Genomic DNA, 12,913 nt, shown 5'->3' with positions numbered 1-12,913 from the left:
GGCAGAGATGCTGTACAGAATTAAATCAATGCTGGATCCTTGTCAAATTTCTTTTTTATCCTATAGTTACATAAATTACCTTTTGTTAACCATTAGATGGAAGTGTCTAATTTTGTTCCATTCCTGATCCTAAACCACATAGATTGTATTAATACTAAATGTATAGTAAATGCGATGCAAAGTATATAATGATGGCAAAGTAAATTAATGTCTCTGAACCTGTTTTCTCATCAGAAAATAGGGAAAATGCCACTAGTAGGTTCTACTTCATAGGGTTGTTGTAACGCTTTAAAAACAATGTATGTCAAACACGTAGCAAATTTTAAAATACTAAATAAAAGTCAGCTTTTAAGTAGCTAAATATATATTTTTACATAACTTACTCTAAGATTACAAAAATGGATATCTGATATTAATAAATAGGAGGTAATACAAGCCTATAATAAAACAGACAGCATAAATCCAGATCTAGCTATTAAAAAGACAAGAATGTCAAACCTCTGCTGTGATAGATCCCAAGACAGTGTAATTATAGCTGGACCCACTGTTCAAAACAAAGCACTGTTGTCCAGAGGGCTGTTTCTTGAATACATCCATAGGAACAGTTGCCAAAGCAAAGAATAGATCTAAAATAAAATAGAAAAAGTAGTGTATCAAAATAAAGAACTGGTTTTAAGACCTGAGTCTCACACATACTGTCTGTGACTGTCAGCAAATCACAACCTTTTAGCCCCATTTACCTAAGACTGTAAAGTTACAGAACAATTGCTGATATTGTAGAGGGATTTTTTTGCACCAATAAAATTATAGATATGGACCAATGACATCAAATTCCAAATATGTGGGAAATTAATAAGAACAAAGAAAGGTTCACATACCATATTCAAATTATAGGGATTTTCAAGACTGAAACAGGCAGGAAAAATTCTTTTAAATCTACTTACAAAAGCTCAGGGAAAAAAGGAATGTTAATAAAAATGGAAACATATAATCTCTATCACCTTTTCTCTTTTAAGCTAAATCAACTCAAGGTTGACAATGGCATCGCTATGATGCAGTAAAAGAGGCTATCAAAAGTGATGAGATTAATTTTAAAAAGTCATTTGAAAAGCTAAATATTATATTAAATTAATATTCTGTATAAAGCTTACATTTAAAATTTTAAGCTAAATTAAGTCAATTTCATTACATTTCAGCTATAATAATAAACTAAAGACTAATTTTTAAATAAAAATTTCTCAAATCAGAAAAGCTAATATTTTAGTAGTATTACCTAAGCACTATGAATACTGAGTACATGCAGTCCTTTGCCTTGGCTTTAGAAAAGGGTTAAATTATTTCCCTCCTCATACCTTCACTATATACCCCAGTATCCTAAAAGTAGGTAGGATATTGGATGCTAAACTAGTTGAAAATAATTCCACGAAATTAAGATGAAAATACTTACCATCTTTGGACTTCCCATCTTCTAAAACGTGCATTTGTAACTCTTTGGATCTGGCATTTAATTCACTATGAAAAGAATAAAACCATCAGGTTTTCACAATGAAATATTTAAATTAACTCACTTTATTTGGGATAACCATATAAGGAGTTCCTTACAATCATAATTTTAAAAAATGTATTTATTTAAAGCTTAAATTCAAAATAAGGAAAAAAAAATAGAAAATGACAGAAAAAGAAAAAAGTGTCATGTCCTCAGCACAACATCAGAATTCAAAATATGTAAGAATAAATCCATTTCAAGAAAGCATATATAATAAAAGACATTTTATTCTTAATTGTTGATTTTTTTCTTTGCTTCTTTTAAGTTTTATTTTCTTCCCTCCTGTGTCCCCCCCCCTTTTTTTTTAAGCAATTAGGGTTGAGTGACTTGCTCAGGGTCACACAAATAGGAAGTGTTAAGTGTCTGAGGCCAGATTTGAGCTCAGGTCCTCCTGATTTCAGGGTTGTTGCTCTATCCATGGTGCAACCTAATTGCCCAATGCACTTTTTTACTTTATTCTTTTTTCCTCCTTTCCTTCTCCCTCACTACCCTCAAACAGGCTACAATTAAGCATGGATATTTTTATGTATACATACGTACACACATATACACATCCATATACCTATATACATACACACATATACACATACATAAAAATCCACACATCTAAAACAATATTAACAGGGCTGACATAGAATGAGGATTTCCCTCTTCATTGTCTTTAAATTTGACTTTGAGATCAATGCCTACTACCACTACTTTTCTTTTTCTAAAAAATTCTACTTTGACCATTGTTACTGTGTTTATATATATATATGTATGTATACATATACATACATACATATATATATAATAAATATATATATATATATATATATATTATTTCCTACCCCTGCTAATTCTTCTACTTGAGTTCTATTTTTTAACTTGCCTTGCTATTATTTAACCTCCCAGCACCCACCCGTGAATTCTTCCCTTATCCTCTTCACCAACCTTTTCCTTCCCTCTTCATCCTATTTCCATCAATCTGCATACCTTATGACACTCCCTTTCATGTAAACACCCTTCTATATCCTACCTTATCCTAATCCTTCCCCCCTTCATCTCTTTATAAATTTTGGAGGATGCTATATACCTTTCTTGGGATACATATTTTGTTCCCTCTTTAACCCATTATCATTGTGAATAGGTTTTCAGAAATACCAGTCTTCCCCATCTAAATTCTCATACCATAATTACTATTTTTACCTCTTCCTATTTGTTTTTGCGTTTTAGAGTCACATCATACTCAGCTCTACTCTATATAGTTTATATTTCCACATATAAAACATAAGTAATTTGTCCTTATTGAGTTCTTTAAAATTAGTCTTTGACATTGGCTCTTAGATGCTAAATTTTCTATTGAGTTCAGGTTTGTTTGAAAGAAAATCCTGAAAAATCTGACAGTTCACTAAATGTCCATTTTTGGAATTTGCTCTGGGGGTTTTGAAATTTAGCTATGATGTTCCTACATGTTTTTGTTGTAGGATCTCTTTGAGGTGATAATTGGGTATTTTTCCTATTTTTATTTTCCCTCCAATTTTATCACTTCTGAACAATTTTCTTTAATTATTTTTTGTGTTATTGTGTTAAATTTCTTTTTTTGGTTATGGCTTTTAGGTAATCAAATTATTCTTACGTTTTCTCTTCTTGATCTTGAATGAAGTGAACTGTGAAAGCTATTTCACAAGATGGAGACAGTGTTCTAAAAAGTGGGTGAAGGTCGGCTGTGCCCCAGGGCCAGGTTTCTTTCTCCAGAGATCCCCTAGTTTACAAGGAATAGGACCATACAATCCTTTTTTCTTTGTGAAATTAAGTTGGGGCCACGCTGGCATTGAAAATCCCATGTAAGGTAATTTTATAATCCTAAAGATGTAGTTGGGTTGAAAGTTTTTCCTCATTTATGACTTAGAATGTGAAGTCATTTGTCCTGGCTAATCAGGGCAAAAATCCAGCCTATAGGGAGTGTTATCCCAGGCCACTAGATAATTCTTGTCTATTAATTGGGTCTTGTCTATTAGTTGGTTCTCACCTCTCCTTGTCTAACTGCTTGTTGAAAGGGAGATGCCCTTTCTCATAAGATCATAATAAAAGTCCTGTTTGCTTTTATCTTGAGAAACATCCTTGATTTATTTGAGCCACTGGTCTTTGTCTTACACAATCTGATCTCCAGATCTGTTATTTTTCTTGTTTTACATTTTCTTCTTTGTAATTTGGTTTGTTCATTCTTCATCTCTTATAATTTCTTTGCCTTTCCCTTGCCCAATTCTGCTTTCCAAAAAGATATTTCCTTCTTTAAGTCTCTGAATCTCACCACTACACACCTCTCAGATTGGCATAAAAGACAGGAAAAGATAATGACAAATGTTGAAGGGTATGTGGGAAACTGGGACACTGATGCATTGTTGGTGGAATTGTGAATACATCCAGCCATTCTGGAGAGCAATTTGGAATTATGCCAAAAAGTTATCAAACTGTGCATACCATAGCACAGTTTGATCCAGCAGTGGTTCTACTGGGCTTATATCCCAAAGAGATACTAAAGAAGGGAAAGGGACCCACATGTGCCAAAATGTTTGTGGCAGCCCTGTTTGTAGTGGCTAGAAGCTGGAAAATGAATGGATGCCCATCAATTGGAGAATGCTTGAGTAAATTGTGGTATATGAATGTTATGGAATACTATTGTTCTGTAAGAAATGACCAGCAGGATGAATATAGAAAGGTTTGGAGAGACTTACATGAACTGATGCTGAGTAAAATGAGCAGAACCAGGAGATCATTTATACACTTCAACAACAATACTGTATGAGGATGTATTCTGATGGAAGTGGATACCTTTGACAAAGAAGATCTAATGCAATTCTAATTAATCAATGATGGACAGAATCAGCTACATCCAGAGAAAGATCACTGGGAAATGAATGTGGACTACTTGCATTTTTGTTTTTCTTCCCAGGTTATTTTTATCTTTTGAATCCAACTCTTCTTATGCAACAAGAGAACCGTACGGTTCTGCACACATATATTGTATCTAGGATATACTATAACATATTTAACATGTATAAGACTGCCTGCCATCTAGGGGAGGGGGTGGAGGGAGGGAAGGGAAAAGTCAGAACAGAAGTGAATGCAAGAGATAATGTAAACAATTACCCATGCATATGTTCTGTCAATAAAAAGTTATAATTTTTTTTTAAAACTATGTGACTTTTTTCATAAATGGTATTTTTTTATTTTTTCCAATTGCATGTAAAGATGACTTAAAACATTCATTTTTAATAACATTTTGAGTTCCAAATTTTTTTTCCTCTCTCTTCCACAATCCCCAAGCAAGCAATCTGATATGTTATATATGCAATCATGTTAAACATTTTTCCACAATTAGTCATATTTTCAAAGAAGAAAAAGAATAAAAGAGAAAAATCATGGGAAAAAAATGCTATGTGATTTCTACAGAGCTCTTTATCTCAAAATTCTTTTTTGCTGTTGCTCAGTGATTTCAATTGTATCTAACTCTTCATTACTGCACATGGGATTTCTTTGGCAGCATTGGAATAATTTGTCACTTTCTTCTCCAGTTCACTGGTACACATAAGGAACTGAGGCTAACAGAGTCAAGTGACTTGCCCAGAACTGCACAGCTAGTAAATGCCTGAGTCCAGATTTGAACTCAGGAAGAGTCTTTTTGATTCCAGGCCCAGCAATCTATCCACTATGCTATCTAGCTGCCATTTACAAATATAGAAATTCATTACAAATGCAGAAATATAAAAAAATCTTGTTTCACTCATAGCAACATAGCATTTTAGTCAGTATCAAATAATATATCACCAGATTAAAGATAATTAAAACTACTTTATTACTTAAGAGAATCTACAAGGAAATAGAGCCTAAAAGCTCATCTAACGCAATTTTCTTTCCTTTTATCAGTAAGGAAACTGAGAATCAGAAAGATGAAATGACTTTCCAAGGTCATAAACATAGTCACTTGCAGAACCAAACTTAGAATTATTCATTAGTCCTCTTTTTTTCCAGCAAATTATGTCACTTTCAAGTTCTGAAGATGAAGCTTTTGAAAATAATTATTTGCTTAACAGGAAAGTAATCTTTCAGAGTATTACTAAAGAAAGTCATAATTCCTTTCTATTTAATTTAGACTAACAGCAGAGAAGGTTAATCCCCTAATCCTTAACGTACTATTTTAGTATCCTCCTACCAATCCCATTTGGCACCATGATCTGGCAGGGCTATTCAAACCAACTTAAGGACTCGTAGAGCATTAATTCTCCACTCTGCCTCCCTTCCTCTATTGTGACATAAAGCACAAAATGTATAATACTGAGGATAAGATAAAGAAAAGAGGATAAAACTGGAGCAGGATTCCAGTATAAGTGTATCCATCAAGCCTGTATCAATCAAAGAAAGCTCTATCTCCTCAGATGGAACCTGGGGCAGATACCAGTCATGAAACATATATTTTCCAACATAGGAGGCTGGGACAGCCAGGGAAACTTCAATCAAAGGCGAAAGAGTCTGAAACTGAGAAATAGGATAAAGTATTCAAGGAAAAAAAGCCAAAAGTAAAATAACCAAAGACTGGAGAAAGAAGAAACATTAATTAAAGACCTTGAGCATTAGGCAGATAACCAACAAGGAAGTTACTAATAACAGAAGGGAATATAGTCTAAGATCAGATAAAAAAGTCTAGACAACTACAAATAAATATTTTAAGACAAAAGAAAATGAATTAATTCTTGATGAGACAGAGGACCCTATGGATTTTAAAGAGAACATGGAACTACAATAGAATGTTCCAGAATGGTTTTTTTAAAAATAATATTATGCTTTTGCATGATGCATGCTCTGACTAATTAATTGACAGAACAGAAAAACTTTAATTCCAGGTAAAAACAATTTTTAACATTCATTTTTCAAAATTATGAGTTTCAAATTGTCTCTGTCCCTCCTTGACCCTCTAACCCTTCCTTGAGAAAACAAGCAATTTGATATAAATTTGATATAAATACATGTGTAGTCATGCAAACATATTGTCATATTAGCTGTGTTGCAAAACAAAAAACAGATTTCCCTTTCCTCCCCCCAAAAACCTAAGATGAAATTTGTTCTTCTTTTTTTTTTTTCAAGTTTTCAAACTCCACCAGTTTTTCTTCTGAGGTGGATAGCATTTTTCATCATAAGTCCTTCGGAATTGTCTGGATCGTTGTATTACTGACAATATTGTGGTTTGTCCTTTATTTGAAGAGGACAATAACATCAAAGAGCCAAAATATACCAAATATGCTAAAATATGCCAAAATATAAAAGTAAATTGGTTTTAAGGATGGAGGCCTGGGAAAGGTCATCTGCCTCACTTTCCCCTCCAGAACCATGACTGAAGATGGCTTTGAATGCAATGGGAGATATGGGCCTTTTTAAATTAAGGTCTTCAGGAGGTCTCAATTTGCCTGAAGCCACACCCATTTAGTACTTAAGGCTAAGTAGCAATTGAGGCAAAGAATCTCCTCTTTCATCTAGTCAAAAAAAAAAAAAAAATCGAAATAAAGAAATAAATCTGAGAGGGGAAGATCCTCAGGGTTTCTGGCCAAAGAAGAAATGATTGCTATTTACATCTGACTCAATCAGGACCCAAACAATGGCCAAATGGGGCTTAGCCTGGTACCAATTAGTGGACAATCAATGAGAATCACAATGGTTTTGCTGAGAATAATAAGTTAGAGAAAGAATTTTTGATTATATAGTGGGAAGAATTCCCACTGAAGCACACCAGTGTTCAGAACATTTAGAAAGAAGAAAAAATATCCCGTAAATGGAAATGGAAAGCAAAAATCTGCAGGGATTTGGAGTTTAAAGAACATCTTGCCTCAGCAAAAAGGGAATCAGGATTGATTCAAGCAACTGACACAAGTAAGATGAGATCATGGACACATAGAGGAGAGATTTATTAAAAAGTAGGGGAGGGCTTATTAAGCAGAATGACAGAGTAGTAATGAGCTGCACAGAGACAAAAAAACTTTGTCATGGGACAAACTTCCATTTCTTTCTTGTCACCTACAAGAACTGCAGGATATTACAAACAAAATTTTAAAAGACAAAAATAAGAGCTGAACAGAGACAAAAAAAAAAATATGTCATGGAACAATACTTCCATTTTTTCTATCACCTACAAGATTTGCAGGATATAACAAACAAAATTAATAAATGCATCACTTAGACTACAATACAACAAAATACCTATGAGTTGAGGCAGCACAACATATGACAGAAATCCAAATTGAGGCAATAATAAAATCCTAAATAATGAGTGGATCAAAAAAGTCATAGAAACAATCAATAGTTATGAGAAAGAAAATGCTAATGAAATTAAACACCCAAAATCCTGGGATGCAGTTAAAGCATTCATGGGAGGGGAATCAACAAACTAAAAAAGTAAGTGATCATTGAACTGAATGTGCATGTTATTAATATACTATGTGACATATAAAAAGTTTGAGAGATATAATTTCTAAATAATTAATTCAATGGAATAAATGAAGATTTCTCAGGACTAGGATAAAGTAGAGCAGACCCTAGGCCTGAGTTTTAGGAACTCATGTGAGCCCTATGAAGCAGAATTTGCACTGCCCCATCAGCGCTGCTCATGCCAAATAAGGAGGCATTGTTGTTCATTGGTCAGTAACCCCTTCCAAGTTCCTGAAGAATTCAGTCCAACCAATGAATTTAAAAATAATAGGATAAGGGTGAACCCACAGTTTTGGGGCTATATAAGCCAGCTTCGACTTCTGTGCTGTGCCACACCTTGCTGCACTGCCCAGTTGGTGTGCTGGCTTGCTTCTTGCAAGAAACAAATAAGGGCTTTCTGTTTGTACCTGGAGACGGCTCCAAGAAGTCAGTTTGGGTAAGGGGGGTCTAGTACTCTGTCCCATACAGTTTTATGGGGGCTTATCTGGGATCAAATAACTTCCCAGAGAGACAATTTAGGTTCGGATTGTAATGCCGGAGAAACTGAGGCAGGAGAGAGATTAGAGAGTTTTTAATATTTTATTAATGGGAGAGTAAGATTGACTGGACAGGACTCTTGTTTCAAATTATCCAGTCAGACAGTATAAAGGGAAAGATTAAAAAAAAAAGATAAAATATTGCCGTTTTGTGAGGGGGAATCAAGACATCAAAGGGGGGCGAATTTGGTCAAAATAAGGGTCTTCTGAGGATTGGGTATGTCTTATCTCTTCACAAATAATGAAGGATGGAAAGGGGAAGGCAGAGCAGGAATTGGTCTCACCACACCCATGAGACCCCCTTCTGCTCCTCCCTCCCCCATATGCTTCTCCTCTTCCTCCTCCTCAGGTGCTGGCCCCTACTACTCCACCCCAACCCCTTCTGGCCCTGGCAATCCCCCGAAGGACTCCTTCCATCCCTCCCCATACACCTCTGAAGAGGAAATAGAGCAACTCAAAAAGGATCTAGTAAATTTCCTAATCCCCAACCCATCTACACCTGGGGCTTATATATACACTAAGAAAGATGCCCTTAGCCCAAGGGGGTTTAAGGTTTGTGAATGCATCCCTTTTAAGAAGATGAAATCACTCATGGAAGACCCAACAGGTCTAACAATTAGATCAATTCTTGGGCCCCAATATAGATACATGGGGTGAGTTAATGTCTATATTAAATATGTTGTTCTCTCCAAAGGAGAAAGCTTTAGTAAGGAGGGACGTGGTTGAGTAGGAAGGAGGCATCCTCCCATGGCTGGGGTAGAACCAGCTGATCAAAAATACCCCAATCAGAACTCCCAATGGGACCATAACAACGAGGTTCATCGGGGTCACATGCAAGACCTGAGGTTTAATAATCACAGGAAGCAATAGTGAGGTGCCCAAATCACAGAATCTGAAGAAGACATTTGACATAATGCTTCAAGGGAAGAGGACCCTCCTTCTGAGTTCTTAGACTGAAAGAGAGCATGAGGAAATACTCAGGTCTAGATCCTTCTGACCTGGATAATGAGTCTATGTTCAGGGTACATTTTGTAACAAATGCATGGCCAAACATAAGTAAGAAGTAGCAAAAGATAGATAAGTGGAATCACAGGCCATTAGGAGGAGGCAACCAAACATTTGTGAGAAGGATGAGAAGCAAAAACAAAAAGCTAGGATGGTCAAGGAAGTTAATCAATCAATGGGAGGATAGCAAAAGGGAAATAGCAACAAAACGGGAGAGTCCCTCCTCCAGAGGGAGGCACAAGACACAGAATAGTGTAGCCTAAAATGAAGGAGATAAGAGAAAGCCTTTAATCTGTTGGGACAGTGGAAAGGAAGAACACTTGCTCAGAGACTATCCTCAAAGGAGTAGAAGAAAGTATACTCCCTAATGGAACTTGAAGATTAGGGACTTCAAGGGTTTGTAGATATAGATAAGCCCCATCCAGAGTCCTTGATAAACCTAGGGGTGGGGCCCATAGGCAAAGAGTTAGAAAGCCTGATAGACTCAAGATTGGCCTGTTCATCAGTCACACATCTATCCCAAGGAGTGGGATTATCCTCAGAAACATTAATTATATCTGGAGTAAAAAGGAAGAACTTCTCAGTTCCCATCACAAAAATCAAAGAAATAAAATATCAGGATACCCAAGTATTAGAATAGTTACTCCTTGTTCCTGAAGCAAGGATTAATCTATTGGGAAGAGATCTGAAAACCAAATTGTTTATTAGCTTAATACCTAAGAGGTCTCTAATCAAATTGAACTTTATGAAAGAGGCAGAAGAAATCCAAATTGAGCCTAATATCTGGATCAGCTCCTTAAACCCTGGGAAACTGGACACTGTCTCTATTGGAATTACACTGAGGGGTCCAAAGGATATAGTGAAAGTAAAACAATATTCTATCTCTCTTGAGGAAAGAAAAGAAAGCCAGTAAGGGAGGGACTCCTTATGATGGTATTGCTGGAGCCCTGTATTTACACATTTAACAGTCCTGTAAGAAAGATGGGAAATATAGGATGGTTCAAGACTTGAGGGAAATCAATAAAATAGTGTCGCCATCTCACCCAGTAGTTCTTGATCCCTATATGATTCTGGAAGACAATGCTTGGTTTAGCATGGCAGAGTTAAAGGATGCCTTTTGGAGTTGTCCACTCAACCCAGACCGCCAGGATATATTGCCTTTGAGTGGGAAGATCTGCATACTGGGGAAAAAACCCCAGCAATATAGGGGTATACAGAGTTCTCTGACTTATTTGGGCAAGTCTTAGAAAACCAGTGGAGGACTTTGACCCCAATCTAGGGATCAGAATACTTCAATGTACAGATGACTTGTAGATAAATAGGAAGAACAGGGAGACAGTCAGCCAGGCCACTATTAGGATACTAAACTTTCTAGGATATGAGGACTGAGGGTGTCTAAAGAAAAATTACAATTGATGGAAAGAGAAATAAAGTACTTGAATCACCTTATCAGTGAAGGGAAAAAAAATTGGATGCTTCTGGAGTGGAAGAGATATTGCAAATACCTTAACCCAGGATTTAGTAGAAACCAAGGTCTCATAGGGTCTATCTAATAGGCTACTGTAAAATTGGATTCATTCATATGCCACCCTAACTAAACCTCTTTACAGTGGAAAGGATGGAAATGTATATGCTGACTCCAAATATACTTGGGGAGTAGTACATGTTTTGGGGAAAATATAGGAAAAAAAAGGGATGGTGAATAGTAAAGGAAAATAATTAGCACCTACCACACTGCTGGCTCAGGTTCTAGATAACTTATTGTTGTCAGAATCTGTAGTCGTCATACATATGAGGGAACACTAGCCAGGAGATTCTTTTGAGGCCAGAGGTTAAGTGCCTTGCCAATGAGAAAGTGAGAAAAGCAAGAGAAGAAGAATCTGAAAAGGACCAACAAATGTTAGTTCTAATCCCTACTTTACCTCCAAGTCTGCCTTGTCCATCCTATACTTCAGAAGAAAAACTGAAAGCTCAGAATCTTGGAGCCAGGAAGACAAGAATAGATGATGGTTCCTCCCCAGTGATCAAGAGGTATTGACTAAAACAGGTACAAGGCAGGTCTTGTAATACTTGCACCAAAGCATTGGGATGTCCAAAACCTGTGTGATGTAGTCTGATCCAGTTTGTGTCATTGAATCTGTATATCCTAGCTTGGCAACTAGTGAATGGTTATCTTTTTTGTTGAAGGACAAATAAGACATCCCAATGCCACACTCCAATAGGACAGAGATCTCCAGGGCTTAGACCTTTTTGGAGCATTCAGGAGGACTTTGCTGAGCTGCCACCAGTAGGCTATCTCAAATATCTGTTGGTTCTAGTAGACCACTTGACTTCGTGGATGGAAGCTTTCTCCCTTGTCTCAAGCAGCTACTTCTGCAGTCAGCAAAATCAAACTGGCACAAATAATCCGCAGATATGGGATGGTGAAAAAAATAGACTCAGATCAGGAAATGCATTTCATTGCTAAGATACTCCAATCTCTCATGCCAGCCTTAGAAATTTCTTGGGAGTGTCACACTCCTTGGCACTTTTCTTCCTCCAATAAGATCAAGAGAATGAATTAAGAAATCAAAAGACAATTAACTAAATTGGGCCTTGAGACCCAGTTGCTCTGCACCAAGTGTTTGTTATGAACACTTATCAGAATAAGAACAAAGCCTTGTAGGGACATTGGATTATCTCCCTATGAGTTTTTATATGGACATCCATATCTGGGGCTCCCTAAAAAAAAACTGGGATCCTATTTTAGAGAATAATGATAAATTTGTAAGGCTTTGGGTAAACATCTGCATAAAATACAGCTTAAAGGTTTTATTACTCAGACACCCCCTCTAGGATTTGCTATACAGACGTTCAAACTGGGAGGTTGGGTCCTGATCCAGACATGGAAGAAGAAGATGGCCCCAATCTGGGAAGGCCCCTTCCAGATACTCCTGACCTCACACACTACAGTCAGGTCTCAAAAGTGAGGCTGAACACACCACATCAAAGTGAAAGAACCAGTGGATCCTCTGGCTGAACAGACTTATTTCACAACAGTCCAAAACCTTGAAATTGCATTTCAGATGCAACTCCCTCACTGGAGGCCCTCCCCACAACCCATGAGGAATTGGGGTTGGAAATTACTGGATTGTTTAATTCTTATCATTTTTATTCTTTTGTCTGTATTTGCACCTAGCCTTTTCATTTGTAGATGCTGTATCCTTTTCTGAGGGACCCCTTCTGCCTCTCCTTCAGAATTATAATTCCAGCACCATACAATAGGGATTTCCTTAGTCTGCATATATCTCCTTTCACCTTTTTTTTACTTGGCACTCATCCCTTGGTTACAACAGAGGAATAATTTCAAGCAGCTAAATAGAAACTA

At 36.5% G+C, this 12,913-nt stretch overlaps 1 protein-coding gene across 1 annotated transcript in view; it reads right to left on the bottom strand.

The window, feature by feature from the left end:
* C2CD2 (C2 calcium dependent domain containing 2) overlaps window positions 1–12,913 on the bottom strand; it is a 115,996-nt gene that overhangs the window by 44,223 nt on the left and 58,860 nt on the right. Inside the window, exons 9-10 of the mRNA XM_051984765.1 lie at window positions 1,448–1,512; window positions 499–626 (exon numbers count right to left, since the gene is read on the bottom strand). Coding sequence (XP_051840725.1) covers window positions 499–626; window positions 1,448–1,512 — 193 coding nt within the window. The remainder of the gene's footprint in view (window positions 1–498; window positions 627–1,447; window positions 1,513–12,913) is intronic.

This window comes from Antechinus flavipes, chromosome 3 (genome assembly GCF_016432865.1).
Source record: "Antechinus flavipes isolate AdamAnt ecotype Samford, QLD, Australia chromosome 3, AdamAnt_v2, whole genome shotgun sequence".
Classification (NCBI taxonomy): Eukaryota; Metazoa; Chordata; class Mammalia; order Dasyuromorphia; family Dasyuridae; genus Antechinus; species Antechinus flavipes.
The sequence above is the reverse complement of the archived record's forward strand: the minus strand, read 5'-3'. Positions and strand labels throughout refer to the sequence as shown.